The 15000-nt window shown below is 45.3% G+C and overlaps 3 protein-coding genes and 1 pseudogene across 5 annotated transcripts in view; 2 read left to right on the top strand and 2 right to left on the bottom strand.

Moving 5' to 3' along the window:
* Window positions 1-1977, bottom strand: part of LOC123516835 — a 96237-nt pseudogene extending 94260 nt beyond the window's left edge.
* Window positions 785-3411, top strand: LOC123517307. Of its 3 annotated transcripts, none has more exons than XM_045277266.1 (3): window positions 785-840; window positions 1278-1579; window positions 1887-3411. In XM_045277266.1, the coding sequence occupies exons 2-3, from the start codon at window positions 1517-1519 to the stop codon at window positions 3024-3026; spliced, it is 1203 nt and encodes a 400-aa protein (XP_045133201.1). In that variant the 5' UTR covers window positions 785-840; window positions 1278-1516; the 3' UTR covers window positions 3027-3411. The 3 variants fall into 3 exon arrangements, with proteins under 3 accessions (XP_045133201.1, XP_045133220.1, XP_045133211.1); XM_045277285.1 differs by having other exon boundaries at window positions 802-840; window positions 1371-1579; XM_045277276.1 differs by having other exon boundaries at window positions 802-840; window positions 1288-1579.
* Window positions 2215-10451, bottom strand: LOC123516823 (eukaryotic translation initiation factor 2 subunit 1-like). The gene is made up of 9 exons (XM_045276531.1): window positions 10185-10451; window positions 9160-9485; window positions 8448-8676; window positions 7829-8061; window positions 7287-7408; window positions 6433-6609; window positions 2703-2864; window positions 2312-2525; window positions 2215-2222 (listed from the first exon to the last, which is right to left on the bottom strand). The coding sequence occupies exons 2-9, from the start codon at window positions 9395-9397 to the stop codon at window positions 2215-2217; spliced, it is 1383 nt and encodes a 460-aa protein (XP_045132466.1). The 5' UTR covers window positions 9398-9485; window positions 10185-10451.
* Window positions 10452-11222: 771 nt separating this feature from the next.
* LOC123516818 (protein virilizer-like) overlaps window positions 11223-15000 on the top strand; it is a 15883-nt gene continuing 12105 nt past the window's right edge. The window contains 4 exon segments of the mRNA XM_045276520.1: window positions 11223-11329; window positions 12251-12363; window positions 12639-12774; window positions 13168-13435. Of these exon segments, the coding sequence (XP_045132455.1) occupies window positions 11282-11329; window positions 12251-12363; window positions 12639-12774; window positions 13168-13435 (565 nt within the window). The 5' untranslated portion in view covers window positions 11223-11281.

Genomic DNA, 15000 nt, shown 5'->3' with positions numbered 1-15000 from the left:
TACATGTAGTTTAGTAAACGAGTGACCACGTTATAAGTCGCAAGGCCTCCTGTCACTCGCCTTTCCTATGTATTCCTATGTATTCCTCCTCCTCCTCCTCCTCCTCCTCCTCCTCCTCCTCCTCCTCCTCCTCCTCCTCCCCCTCCTCTTTTTACGTTGGTCAGCAAACAGAAAAGTAAGGCTCAGTTGGTCTGCTGTTGTCTTCCTCTTCTTCCTCCTCCTCCTCCTCCTCCTCCTCCTCCTCCTCCTCCTCCTCCTACTAAGGGAAGATCTAAAGAGGGATAAAAGGGAAAGCGATCATATGAGAGAATTCTGGAGGAGGAAGAAGAGGAGAAGGAGGAGGAGAAGGAGGAAGAGGAAGAGGAAGAGGAAGAGGAGTTTATGTAGGTGTAGAGGGAGATATGACAACGCAATGGTCAACCCGCTCCTCCTCCTCCTCCTCCTCCTCCTCCTCCTCCCACCAGCATACATTTAAGTGGTCAACATATAAAAATAGAGATAAGAATTTGTTTTTATATGAGAGAGAGAGAGAGAGAGAGAGAGAGAGAGAGAGAGAGAGAGAGAGAGAGAGAGAGAGAGAGAGAATGAAGGGGAGATAGAATATAAAGAAAGAGATATAAAGAAATGAACGAGTAAGAAAAAAGAGAGGAAAGGAAGAACAAAATTAATGAGAGAGAGAGAGAGAGAGAGAGAGAGAGAGAGAGAGAGAGAGAGAGAGAGAGAGAGAGTGGCGCTGTGTTGCAACCGCGCTGTGAGAGGCAAGGCTGGGACAACACAGAGTATAGCTAACAGTATGTGCGTGTGTGTGTGCGTGTGTCAACCAGCGGAATCTAGTGTATTGTAACGTCTCTCTCTCTCTCTCTCTCTCTCTCTCTCTCTCTCTCAAGGGCGTTTTTCCTGTTAATAATGAGGAAATGTTGTTAATCTGTCACTAGAACCGTAAAAACGCGCTTGAAAACCCGCCACTTATCCCTTTTGGTACTGGGACGCATTTTACCTTTGAGTTTTGGGTGTGATTCGACCATTTTATTGACTTTAGGAAGGGTCTATGGGGAGTAGAAGATTAATGGCCACAGTCCTCACTATTTTAATCCCCCACATGAGTTTCCGAAGCTGTAGAAAATCGTTCAATAGTAAAACAAAGAATTTGAAAACGCGTCATGGTACAGGAGAGGTTAAGGGATGCAATTTTAAGTCAAAAAACATAATTTATATTGAACGAAAGGATATTTAATACTAATAGATGACATCTTTGCAAAAAATAACCTAAAAATAAGTATATACTAGGCTAAATAAAGGACATAGTAGAAATACACTGAAAAATAAAGAAATATTAATAATCGAAGCCTATCATACACAAACTTTCAAAGGACATCTCGCAAAACAGTCAACGAGTGAAGGAAACTTGTCGGTAAATGAGTGTTGTGCTTCTGTCCAAGTTGTCACAGTGAGGAAGACTCTGTGATGGACTGAGATGAGCGTTGTGAAGTGAGAGAGTGAAGTGAGTGACGCGAACATGGTTACTGAAGTGCTGGGTGGTGGTGGTGGTGGCGGTGCTATCACGGGCAGGCCACTCACGGTAAGCACACAATGTTATCCATCATGTTATTATTATTATTATTATTATTATTATTATTTTACAAGCTCTGTGTTTTAAAGTGTCAGATTCTCTCTCTCTCTCTCTCTCTCTCTCTCTCTCTCTCTCTCTCTCTCTCTCTCTCTCTCTCTCTCGTAGCAGGGGGCACAACACACACGGGAAGGCAGCAGCATGGCATGGCATGGCAGGGCAGGGCAGGGAAGGGCAAGACAGCATGGCAGGGTATGGCAGGGCAGGGCATGGCAGGGTAGCGCGGGATTTCTCACCTGAGCGTGTGTTTCTCCTTCAGGCTGATGACTTGGCTGACTCGCGGCTGAAGAGTCCCGGGCTGCTGGCTGACTGGTGGCCGGGCTACCCGGTGTGGCAGGGGCAGCGGGACGCGGCGGTGCCCATGGTGATCATAGTGACGTTGGCGGCGGTGGTGGGGCTGGTGGGAAACTTGGTGGTGGCGGGCCTGCTGTGCTGCCCGGGCGGTGGTGCGCGTCGGTACAGCCTGACGGGGCTGTACCTGCTGCACCGGGCCATCGCCGACGCCTGCGTGCAGGTGGGCCAGCCTCTGATGGTGGTGACGGTGGTGGCGGACAAGCACCCGTGGGCGTGTGTGTTTAATCCCGCCCTCATGCAGCTGGGAATGGTGGCCAGCATTGTGTTCCTCGCCAGCCTGGCCCTGGACTCCCTCCTCGCCACACAGCCACACCGCTTCCCCGCCCATACCCGCCGAAGCGTGCTGCGGGCGGCGGTGACGGTAGCATGGGTGGCGGGGGTGGTGCTGTTCACCCTCACGGGCCTGGGGATATTCCGGAAGGGCGACATGTGTCTGGAGGCGCCGCTCTTCCTCATCCACACCCATGACGGGCTGTTCGTGTGTCTCCTGCTGGTGTTCCTGCTGCCCCTGGCGGTGCTGGTGGCCTCCCTCACCCTGGTGCTGCTGAAGAAGGAGCCGCCGAGTGTCGGGAGAGCGAGCAGCGACAATTCACCGCGAGAGCGAATTCAGCGAGCCGCGGCGGAGGCAGGAACTGGCGGGAGAGAGTCCGCGCCCGCCGTCACCACCACCACCACTACCGCCGCCGCTCCTGCTGCCGCCAAGACCCTCACGCTGCCTCGCTCTGCCCGCCTGCTGGCTTCCCTGACCCTGGTCTTCGCCGTGACACAGCTTCCCTACTGGACGCTGCGGATCCACTACGCCAGGGCGCGGGAGCTGCTGCCCTTCCCGGTCCACGCCGTGATTTACTGCCTGGCGGTGGTGGGGACAGCGCTCAACCCGATACTTGGGGTGTGGTTCAGGGTGGAGCTGTGGCAGGGTGTGGTGGCGCGTCTCCTCCCACCCTGCTGCCGCCGTGCCGCTTCACACCGTCTAGCGAGCTTACTAACTCCAGCGTCTTCAGTTTGGTGGTGCGTTTCAGAGAGGCGGTGGATTGGAGTGATGTAAAGGGAAGGTAGCCTATGCGCTTCCTCTCTCACCGCGATCATTTTCAAGGACCACAGAGACGATTAGCAGAGTTCTAAAGAGTATTTGTAAAGTTGATAATGCATGAAAGTTGCTAACATATCGCTAGAATTATAGAAACGTCCTTAAAAACGCGTGTCACTTCAATTCGAGTCCTTTGAAAAGTGAAGATGCTGTGAGGCGCGGAAGTGTTCTAGAATGATTTAGCGCAGTATGGCGGTGTGGACCAATCCGCGTGTTCCTCGTGGCTGTATTCCTTCGTGTTGCCATCCATGGTTGCCTCTGTATAGATGGTGAGCTCACTGTTCACCATCACACATTTTCCTCCGTTCATGTCCCCAGTAGTCAAATTAAACATACAATTCTCTTTCGTCTGTTTTCAAAGCCAACGAAAGATATAGGCTATCTCTCTCTCTCTCTCTCTCTGGCAACACAAACACTTACCAGTTTCAGTGACAATAAAATACAGTACTCTTTTTCTTCATTATTATATATTTAACCATTAATGAAAAGTACAAAACATCAAAGTTACAGCGGCTGCCTTCCTTCAACGTACCCTCATCTTGGCCCCCCCACTCTGCCTTGCCCCGCCCCGCCAATGAACCCAAACCAGACCAACACAGCCCGCCAGCCAGCCATTTACCCCCCCCTCCCCCACAAGCACTGACACGCCGCTACCCGCTACCACTCCACCATCATCTCTCGGAAACCACCTTGTCATAACTTGTAACATTAAAAAAAAAAAAAAAAAAAGGAAGAGAAATTGAATATGGTACTCAAAAAAACACATCAACTTGGTGATCTTAGAGTTTTGAGTGTGTGTGAAGGGAAATGGTACTCAAAACAGCTCAATTTAGTGACCTGAGAGTTTTGAGAATGAGTGAAAGGAAATGGTAATCTAAACAGCTTATTTCGATGTTATAGTAGACATTTTGATCAAGTACAAGAATTGGTACTCAAAACAGGTCAATTTAGTGGCCTGTGATTGGAAATGGTACTGTAAACAGCTATTTTGATGATAATGTAGGAAGTTTTGATAGAAAGTTAATCATTGGTACTAAAATCATGTTAATTTTATCTTAACATTTTGAGACTGAGTGAAAGGAAATGGTACTCAAAACAGCTGATTTTGATGCTGTTGTCAAGATTTAGACAGAAAGTAAAGAATTGGTACTCAAAAGTTTATCTTGATGTATGACGTAAAATTTTGCTACAGAATGAAAAAAATTGATGTTCTTTTACAAACTGAGAAAGGAATAAAGAAAATAATTACTCAGAACACTTCATCTTAACCCCTTCAGTACTGGGACACATTTTTATCTTGAGATTTGTGTACAATTAGACCATTTTATTGACATTAGGAAGGGTCAGAAAATTAATGGCCAGTTTTTACTATCTTAAACCCTTCAGTACTGGGGCACATTTTTACCTTGAGATTTGAGTACAATTAGACCATTTTATAGACATTAGGAAGAGTCTATGGAGGTCAGAAGATTAATGGCCACAGTCTCCACTATCTTAACCCCCACACAAGTTTCTGAAGCTGTAGAAAATCACCCAAGTCACCAAAATGAATATGGAAACCCATCCTGGTACTGAAGAGGTTAATGTCCTGGTGGAGTTTTGCGATGAGTGAAAGAAATTAATAATCCAAACACTTTCCCTGATGTGTTGTTATAATATGGTCAAAATAAAACAAACTGGTACAATCCAAACAGCTTTCCCTGACATCCTAGTTATAAAATTGAAGGATGTAACTTACTGGTACTATTAAAAACATCCTTATTTCTTGTTATGGAATCTTGAGACAGTGAGGGACTAAACATATTTGTCTCTTGTTGTAATCTTAATCCCTTCAGTACTGGGACACATTTTTACCTTGAGATTTGTGTGCGATTAGACCATTTTTATTGACACTAGGAAGTGTATGGAGGTCAAAAGAAAAATGGCCAGTCTCTACAAATGTTTCTAAAGCTGTTTTAAGCCACCAAATAGTAACCAGGATGTGAAAATGTGTCCTGGTACTGAAGAGATTAAAAACATATTTCCCTCTTGCTACAGAATCTTGAGACAGTGAGAGGAACTTAACATTATTCCCTCTTGTTGTAATCTTAAATCCTTTCAGTACTGGGACACATTTTTTACCTTGAGATTTGTGTGCAATTAGACCATTTAATTGACACTAGCAAGGGTCTATGGAGGCCATAAGATTAATGACCACAGTTTTCACTATTTTAATCCCTCACATAAGTTTCAGAAGCTGTAGAAAATCACCAAATAGTCACCAGAATGAATATGGAGGCTCGTTTTTTGGGGGGGTGCATTTTAAGGCAATTTGGCATGTATTTAGGGCATTTTAGGACACCTTGGCATGTATTTGGGGCATTTTAGGACAGTTTAGCATGTATTTAGAGCATTTTAGGACAGTTTGGCTATGATAAGACCATTTTATTGACACTAGCAAAGGGTCTATGGAGGTCAGAAGATTAATGGCCAGTCTTCACCATTTTAACTGCCCCCATAAGTTTCTGAAGCTGTACAAAATCACAAAATAGTTACCAGAATGAATATGGAAACGTGTCATGGTACTGAAGGGGCTAAATAGAGTGAGGAACTGGATAACTCGACACTTTCTACTTGCGTCTAACTCTGAGGTTTGTAAAATATGAGAAAAATATCTTTGTAAATTCGCTTTGCTTTAGAAAATACCTTTGACATATTGCAGTATATATAGATAGTAAATATAATAGACATAAAAAAAATGCATTACTATTATTATTATTATTATTATTATTATTGATGTAAAATTAGAAAAAAAATAGTTTTCTGTGATTTTAATTTATTCAGGAAGGAAAACAAAATTGCAAGAGTAAAAAATAACAGCATGTATTACTTAACTTTGCCTTTTATTACCATTATTTGCTTCCCCATGTCAGGTTTTTTTTTCTTGTCTGTCTGTCTGTCCGTCCGTCCATCAATGCCTTCAACCCTTCCATGACAAAAAAAATCGCTAAAAAATTCTCCTTTCACTTTCACATTGGATGAAAAAGTGGTGTTTTCTATTTTTTTACACCAAAGCAGGACGAGAGAGAGAGAGAGAGAGAGAGAGAGAGAGAGAGAGAGAGAGAGAGAGAGAGAGAGAGAGAGAGAGAGAGAGAAAAAGTAAGTAGTATTTTTTCAATTTTTTCCTCCAAACCAGGACGAAAGAGAAAAGGTGAGAGAGAGAGAGAGAGAGAGAGAGAGAGAGAGAGAGAGAGAGAGAGAGAGAGAGAGAGAGAGAGAGAGAGAGAGAGAGAGAGAGAGAGAGAGAGAGACAGTCATCCTTCTCTCACCTCCAATTAACCTCCTCCTTCCTCTCACCTTACTAATCCTCCTCTTACTCCTCCTCCTCCTTCGCCTCCTCCTCTCCCTTCTTCTCTCCTTCCTCCTCTTCACTATCAACTGGCAAATCTCCCATCCCCTCCTCCTCCTCCTCATCATCATCATCTCCCGCCACCTCCCTGTTCTCCTCCTCTGCCTTCTCCAGTTGCCTTGCCAAGTCCGCCTCCTCCACATCCGTCACAATCTGGTGGAAAAATAGAGTTAAATCCCCTATAATGGTGTTCAAAAGAGGGTTTTAAAGGAATGGATTCCCTACAATGGTGTTCAATGGTGATTTTAAAGGATTAGATTCCCTGTAATAGTGTTTAAGGAGAATTTAATGGCTAGGATTAAGCTTAGAATACATGAATGTGTATATAAATAATTGTCTTAAACTATCAAAATCTTAAGCATATTTGTCTTAATAGTATTCTCTCTCTCTCTCTCTCTCTCTCTCTCTCTCTCTCTCTCTCTCTCTCTCTCCCTCCCCTCTCATCTCCCTTCTTTCTCTCTCTCCCTTCTCCATCTCTCTATCCACCCCTCTCTCTCCATAGTAGTAGTAGTCAAACCAATAATTTTTACCCTCTCTCTCTCTCTCTCTCTCTCTCTCTCTCTCTCTCTCTCTCTCTCTCTCTCTCTCTCTCTCTCTCTCTCTCTCTCTCTCTCCATCTCCATCTCCTTCTCCATCTCCTCTCCTTCTCCCTTAGTAGTAGTCAAAACAATAATTTTGACCCCCCTCTCTCTCTCTCCTCATCTCCTCTCCTCTCTCTCTCTCTCTCTCTCTCTCTCTCTCTCTCTCTCTCTCTCTCTCTCTTAGTAGTAGTAGTCAAACCAATAATTTCTCTCTCTCTCTCTCTCTCTCTCTCTGCCCCTGTGTCTTACCTTGGGTGCCATCTTAACAGTGAGGGTGCCACCAAACTCCTTGATGACACTGGTGACCTTCTCAATGGCTCCCTCCAGTGCCCTCAGCCCGTCCTGCTTCTCTGTGGTCTGCGTCGTCATCACTGCAACCATGGGAGGGCAGGTCAAGTAAGGGAAGGGAAGGGAAAGGAAGGGAAAGGTAGGGTACGGTAGGGTAGGGAAGGAAGGAAGGGGAAGGGAGGGTAGGAAGGGTAAGGAAGGAAGGAAGGAAGGAAGGGTAGAGATGAGGAACAATTTACTTTTTTGTATAAGAATGAAAAACTGGCTAAGGGCAACACAAAATGAGGGGAAAAATAACAAAACGACAGACAGACAGACACCCTAGAGAAGAGAAACAATATACTTTTTTTTCTGTGTAAGAGGAGGAAAAATCATCAAGGGCAACAAAATACAAGAAACAAATAAAAAGATAAGACAAACACTTGAAGGGCAACAAAAATGAGAAAAAAAGACAGACAGACAGACAGACAGACAGACAAACAAACAGACAGACAGACACATACCGTAGAGAGGAGGTGCAATTAAGTTTATCCTGATGGGAATCTCGTTGGTGGACATTTCAATACCACCGCGCAGGGCAGACTTCACCGCGTCAATGCCCTCGTACTCAAAGCAGGAAACTTCAATGTCAGCGCGGATCTTGACGGCCTGACTCAGCAGCTTCCGTTGGATTTGTGTCAGCAGTACACTACGCGTCTCCTCGTCCAGTTGACACTCCTCCAGGATCGTGGGGTCGCTGTGTGGGGCACCAGGGAGGGTTAGGTCTGGGGGTGGGGTTGGGTTGGGTTGGGTTGGGTTGGGTTGGGTTGGGTTTGGTTAGGTGTGGTGTGGTGTGGTGTGGTTAGGTTAGGTTAGGTTAGGTTAGGTTTGATGTGGTGTGGTGTGGTGTGGTGTGGTGTGGTGTGGTGTGGTGTGGTGTGGTGTGGTGTGGTGTGGTGTGGTGTGGTGTGGTATGGTATGGTATGGTATGGTATGGTATGGGGTGGTGTGGTAAGGTGAGGTGATGTAAGGTAAAATAAGTCTCACACACACACACACACACAAACCTCCCAACAAACACCCCAATACCCCAACACACACACAAACACCCAAAACACCTCCAACAAACACCCCAGCACTCACATGACAGCCTGCTTGAAGACATCATAAGCACATGCCTGTTTCTTGTACTTCTCCTCAAAGTGCCAGGCAGTGCGGGTGTACAGATTCTCCACCTGCTCCTCCGAGGTGTAGTTGAGCAGCTCTCCAACATGCCGGATGATGGAATTCACTGCCTTAGCCTTGGCAAACTTCTCGGTGCATCTCTCCACATCCTCCTTTGATACGCGCCTCTTAGACAGATCAATGTAACCTGGTATGGAGGGAGTTGGTGGGGAGAGGGTGTGTGGGAGGGTGAGGGTGAGGGAGAGCCAGGGAGAGGGAGTCAGAGGTAGAATGTCGGGGAGTGGGAGAGGGGTGAGGGAGATTTGGAGTGGGAGTGGGAGAGTGGGGAGAGGAAGAGAAAAAAAGTTAGGTTAGGTTATGTCTGTCTCTATCTCTCTCTTATATATCTTACACACAGACACACAGACACTTGCCATTCTGATTCAAATATATATACAATAGCTGCTCTCTCTCTCTCTCTCTCTCTCTCTCTCTCTCTCTCTCTCTCTCTCAAATTTCATTCCTTTTTGGCATATTTTGGTTTTTATAACTTTTTCTCTCTCTCTCTCTCTCTCTCACACACACACACACACACTTCTCTCTCAACACCACAACACACACACACACACTCTTCTCTCTCTCTCAACACCACAACACACACACACACACACACACACACACACACACCCACCCTTCTCCTTATCCACTCGTATGACCACCACTGGCTCAGTCTTGCCCACTCTGATCAGCTTGTTCATTGAGCGAATACGTCGACGGGAGAGCTCGGACAGAAGGATCATGCCCTCTATGTTGTTGTACTCCAGCAGGTGGACATACGCGCCCATCTCGGCAATACTCCGCACTGTTACCATTACCACATCATCCACCTCAGGGTACTTCTGCGCGTAGTAGCGGCAGAAGAGCGGCATTGTGGCGGCTTGTGTGCGTGTCTCTCTGTGTGTGTGTGGTGGTGGTGGGCTGAGCAGAGAGAGCTGATTGGTGGTTTGCTGGTCTTGTCTGTGGAGAGAAGGGTTGTGAGTGGTAGTGGTGGTTGTTGGTGGTGTCTCTGTGTGTGTGTAGTAGTGGTAGTGGGTGAGCAGAGAGTAGTGATTGGTGGTTTGCTGGTCTTGTCTGTGGAGAGAAGGGTTGTGAGTGGTGGTGGTGGTTGTTGGTGGTTGGTATTAGTAGTAGTAGTAGTAGTAGTAGTAGTAGTAGTAGTTTAAGTTTTGTTGAAAGGGGAAGAGGAAAATGTGGAGAATTGTAGACACAGGTAGTAGTTCCAGAGTTTACAGTGGTGGTGATAGTGGAAGATGGACAGAATAGGTATGAGAGTAGTAGAGAGTAGTAGTAGTTAGCAGTTCAGTAGAGCAGACAGTAGTAGTAGTTTAAGACAAAGGAAAAGGAGGAAAAGGAAGAAGGAAGAAAAAAAAGAAAGAAAAAGAAGGAAAATGATGAAACACAGAATCAGGCAAGGAATTCAGAAATTATATAACTGAGAACAAAATTACCAAAAAACACACACACGCACACACACCTTAAAGACCCAAAATAATTACTAGCCAGCTATGTAATCAGATATATAACTATGCTAATGTAAGAGTTAACATATGTAATGCCATTTATGTAATTTGACCCTTCACTGACTACTACTACTACTCACACATACATACACACACACACACAGGCTAAGAACATCAAAGCAACACTGATACGTACACAATAACGAAACAGGTGTCGTATCAAATCCACTAGATATAACACACAGGGCGCCTTCAGAAACACACCAGTGACACACCACACACCAGCACACTCGAACTATCAACACCACCACGCAACTCCCCGGGAAACACCACCAATAAGCCGTAAAAATTAAAATAAGATAAAAATATTGACGGAAGAAAGTGAAAGGAAATTGAAGGATACAATTTTCTCTTATAATTAATGATTGAGGGGTTTAGAAGGTAGCCAGCACGCAGGTCAGGTCAGAGGTCATGCGTGGTGATGTGCGGTGGGTGTGTGGTGTGGCCAGGGTGCTTAGGTGGGTGGTGTTAAGGCCTCACCTGTGTCAGCGCCGCCCGCCGGTGGTGCACGCCTCACGTTGCCTCTCTGCTGCGGTGCATGTCAACAACAATATTTCCGGCATAATTATTAACTGGAAATAATGTAAATTGTTGGTAAATAATGCTCTAAAATGGTGTATTAAATTAGTTGTGATAATTTTAAGTGGATAATTTTGTAATAAAAGGGATAGATTAGTAAGTAACGGTTATTTCAGTACCCCATGTGTCAATTTATTATTTTTTTCATTCAATTTATCATATTTTCCATATTTTTTTGTTTATTGTAATTAATTTTATTGATAAATCATGAAAACATTTGAGAAAGGTTGAGAATTTGGAAATGTACTTTTGCCATTTCCATTCACAAGTTTTCTCCCCACGGCTGATGCAATACTTTTAAAATTTCCCCAAAAGAACACAAAAACATCATACACATAGCACAAAAATACTCGAATAAAATAAAAACACACTAAAAACACAAAATAACTAAATAAACTTAAAAATTCACACACACCCCAAAAAACATCACACTGACAAACCTAAATAATAAAAAGACAAATAGGAGAAAAACCAAGAACAAGATAAAAAAACAGCAAAAATAAATAAATAACAAAATAATACAACAAACACACATAAAAAGAAAGACAAAACAATAAAGTAAATAAATAAATAATGGCGTCTCGTATCCCCTGAGGCCGGCGTGGGTGTGGTGACGTCATTGTTGTGTTTACTAGTGGTTAACTCGCCGGAGACATGAATGAATTGCTATTTTTCGACACTTTCTCCCATGAAGTGAGCGAGGTGAGTGAGAGAGAGGCGCCGCAGAGGGAGAGGAATGAGGGGAGGGCGCTGGGAGAGGGAAAGAGAGAGGGAGTTGGAGATAAGAGAGATGTGAAGTGTGGTTTGTGTTTCATTGTTGCTTTAGAGTGGAGGGTTCAGACAGACAGACAGACAGGTTAATTGACAGTTAGACAGGTTAGTAGACAGACTGACAGACATACAGACAGGTTAAGACAATTGACAGGTAGACTGGTTATAGATAGAAATATTTAGACCGACGGACAGACAGACAAACAGGGTATGGTTATAAATATTTTGACAGGTTGCTAGACAGTTGACAGTTGCAGAGACAGACAGACATAGAGGCTTTTTAGACAGACAGACAAAGATTATGGACAGAAATATAAACAGACAGCAAGACATATAGACAGACAGAGGTTAGAATGAAAGTATATAGACAAACAAGCAGACAGACGAATAGATAAGTTGATATATAGACACAGACATCAATAGACAGTTAGACAGATAGATAATAGACAGAACTTGAAGATAGACAGTAAGAAAAGATTGACAGAATGGCAACGATAGATTTAGATAGATAATGGAAAGAGATAGATAGATAGATAATGACAGGATAGACAGACAGACAGACAGACGTATTAAAAGATGCATTAGACAGAGACACACACAAAAAAAATAAATAAATAAAAAGAAAGACAGATAAAGAGGAAAATAATTAGATTCATAAATAAATTGATAGATAAATTGATGACTGGAAAAAAGATAAAAAATAATACATAGATAGATAGATAGAGAGAATTTAATGAAGAGAGAGAGAGAGAAATAACTTAGATAAATAGATACTACTACTACTACTTCTCTCTCTCTCTCTCTCTCTCTCTCTCTCTCTCTCTCTCTCTCTCTCTCTCTCTCTCCACACAGAAGGTACAGCTGGACCTGGTACAGTTCCCGCGGCCTGTACAGGTGACAGAGGTGCGGGCCATCCCTCTTGGAGCGCGGGTACAGGCTGACTTCCCTGGTGGTGTGCGTTTGGGGTGAGTCTGTGTGTGTGTGTGTGTGTGTGTGTGTGTGTGTGAGAGAGAGAGAGTATTGTCATTGTTGTTGTTGTAATATATTTTTGTGTGTTTGTATTTAGTTTGTGTTTGTTTGGGTTATTAAAGTCTCTCTCTCTCTCTCTCTCTCTCTCTCTCTCTCTCTCTCTCTCTCTCTCTCTCTCTCTCTCTCTCTCTCTCTCTCTCTCTCTCTCTTCTCCACTCCTTTTCCTCCCTCCTCTCACCCTCCCTCCCCTAACCCACCCCTAACCCCACAGAGCCACCAACCCCAGCCAGTTTGAGATTGAGTTCTTTGTGAATGACCTAAGCAAGCGCGGGGCGGGGACCTTCGAGAGTGTGGGCTGCCTTCAGTACAACCAGCAGGGCAAGATTCACATGGACTTTGAGAAGAAGGTACGTCAGAGAGAGAGACAGAAAGAGAATGGTTATGTGTGTAGTTTTTAGAAGATGAGTGAGAGAGAGAGAGAGAGATGTGTGTGTGTGTGTGATTTTGAGAAGGTTTGCATCTGTGAGGGAATGAGAGAGAGAGAGAGAGAGATGTGTGTGTGTGTAAAAGAGAGAGAGAGAGAAAATAATTTCCCTTTTCTCTCACCACCACCACTACAACACAACACAACACCACACCACCACATTTTTCCCCTCACCACCAAAAACACCACATTTTTCCCCTCAACACCACACAACACCACCAATTTCCCTTCCTTCCCTCCCTTATTCCATTTCCTTCACTAATTCATCCTTTTTCCCTCACCACCACAACAACAACACCACCACAACACCAAACAGGTCCCCACCGACGGCTTACTCCTTCGTGGGAATTACAACACCATCACCCTCGCTGTTTATGGCCATGTCACCAAAGTGCAGAGGGAACCGTCCCCCGCCCCGCCCCAGCACCCAGCCCCGGCCCCCACCAAGACCCCCAAGCCAGCCCCGGTGCCGCCCTCAGCCCCGGTGCAGCCCTCAGCCCCCACCCCAGCACACCCACCCCCGGAGAAGCTCAACACCCATGACCGGATAAGAGACTGGCTGGAGGAGACCAGGGAATGTGTGAGTGTGAGGGGAGAGGGGTGTTGTGAGGGGAAAAGAGGGGAAAGGGGGTGTTGTGAGGGGAAAAAAGAGGAGAGGGAGTGTGTGTGTGAGGGGTGTTGGGTAGGTAAGAGAGAAGAGAGGGGTGTTTGAGGGGAAAAGAGAGGGGAAAGAGTGTTCTGGGAGGGAGAGGGAAGGGGAAAGGAGAGAGAGAGAGAGAGGGTAAGGAGTGTTGGAAGGGGAAAAAAGAGAGAGGAGAGGAGGAGGAGGGGGGTGAGAGGTGTTTGAGGGGAAAAGAGGGGAAAGAGGGTGATTTTGGGAGGAAAGGAAAGGGGAGAGGGGTATTTGGTGGGGAAAAGGATGAGGGGAAGAGAGAGGGAGAGGAAAGAGGAATTTTGAGGGGAAAAAGAAGAGGAAAGAGGAGAAAAGGGGTGTTTGGCAGGTAAAAGGGAGAGTAAGGGGTGTTCTGGAGGGGAAAGAAAGAGGGGGAGAGGGGTGTTTGATTAGATGAGGGGAGGGGAGAGAGGTGAAGGGCATTTGGAAAGGGAAAAATGGGAAGAGGGGAGACATTTATATTATTAATCTATTGTGTCCATTATTTTTATTTCCATTGTTTTCACCACCACCACCACCACCACCTCTCACTCCCTCTCCCTCTCTCCCTCTCTCCCAGGCCCCACGCTCTCCCATGGACTACGAGGAGGTGAAACAAGCCTGGGAGGAGGAACACCCACGCGAATTTGACCGGGAGAGAGAGAGAGAGAGACAGAGAGAGAGACCAGCGCACTTACAGGGGAGAGAATAGAGAGAGAGAGAGAGACAGAGATAGAGAGAGAGAGAGACGGTCATGGAGTAGAGAGAGAAGCTGGGACAGAAGTGAGAGAGGAAGCTCGCGGAGAGAATCACGGAGAGATGTTGAGAGAGACAGAGATAGAGAAAGAGACAGGGAGAGAGAGAAAGAGAGAGAGCGAGATAGGGAGAGAGAGAAGGAGAGGGAGAGAGATCGGGAACGGGAGAAGGAGAGAGAGAGGGAGAGGGAGAGAGAGAGGGAGAAGGAGAGGGAGAGAGAAAGAGATCGAGGAAGGGAGAGTAAGAGAGAAAGTGAGAGAGAGAAAGAGAGAAGGCACAGTAGAGATAGTAGAGAAAGATATGAGGAGGAGAGAGGAGGAGGAGGAGGAGGAGGAGGAGGAGCGACAGCAGCAGCAGCACCACCAGGAGGAGGAGGAGGAGGAGGAGGAGGAGGAGGACTACTGCCTGATCCTCCCTCCTCCTCTCTTGTCAGACCTCGCCATATCTCCGAGTAAGTTATTATTGTTGTTGTTGTTGTTGTTGTTGTTAATGGTGATTTGGTGTTTGGTTAGTATTAAATGATGAAAAGTGGTGTTTATATTAGTATTACTACTACTACTGCTACTGTTACTACTACTGCTACTACTTTTACTACTACTTCTTCTTCTTCTACTTCTACTTCTACTGCTACTGCTGCTACTGCTGCTGCTACTGCTACTGCTACTGCTACTGCTACTGCTACTGCTACTGCTACTACTACTACTACTACTACTACTATTCTCTTCCTCTTCTTCCTTCTAT

This window comes from Portunus trituberculatus, chromosome 6, assembly GCF_017591435.1.
Source record: "Portunus trituberculatus isolate SZX2019 chromosome 6, ASM1759143v1, whole genome shotgun sequence".
NCBI classification, from domain to species: Eukaryota; Metazoa; Arthropoda; class Malacostraca; order Decapoda; family Portunidae; genus Portunus; species Portunus trituberculatus.
This window is presented reverse-complemented; position numbering and strand designations above follow the sequence as displayed.

Coding starts and splice junctions, on each gene's coding strand:
- LOC123516823 (XM_045276531.1), bottom strand. CDS start 9,397: ATGCCGCTCTTCTGCCGCTACTACGCGCAGAAGTACCCTGAGGTGGAT. Junction 2,865..6,432: donor GAGAGGAGGAGGCGAAGGAG/GAGGAGGAGTAA, acceptor CCACACCCCAAG/TATCGGGTTGAGCGCTGTCC. Junction 2,526..2,702: donor GAAGCCAGCAGGCGGGCAGA/GCGAGGCAGCGT, acceptor CTCCTTCTTCAG/CAGCACCAGGGTGAGGGAGG.
- LOC123517307 (XM_045277266.1), top strand. CDS start 1,517: ATGGTTACTGAAGTGCTGGGTGGTGGTGGTGGTGGCGGTGCTATCACG. Junction 1,580..1,886: donor TCACGGGCAGGCCACTCACG/GTAAGCACACAA, acceptor TTTCTCCTTCAG/GCTGATGACTTGGCTGACTC.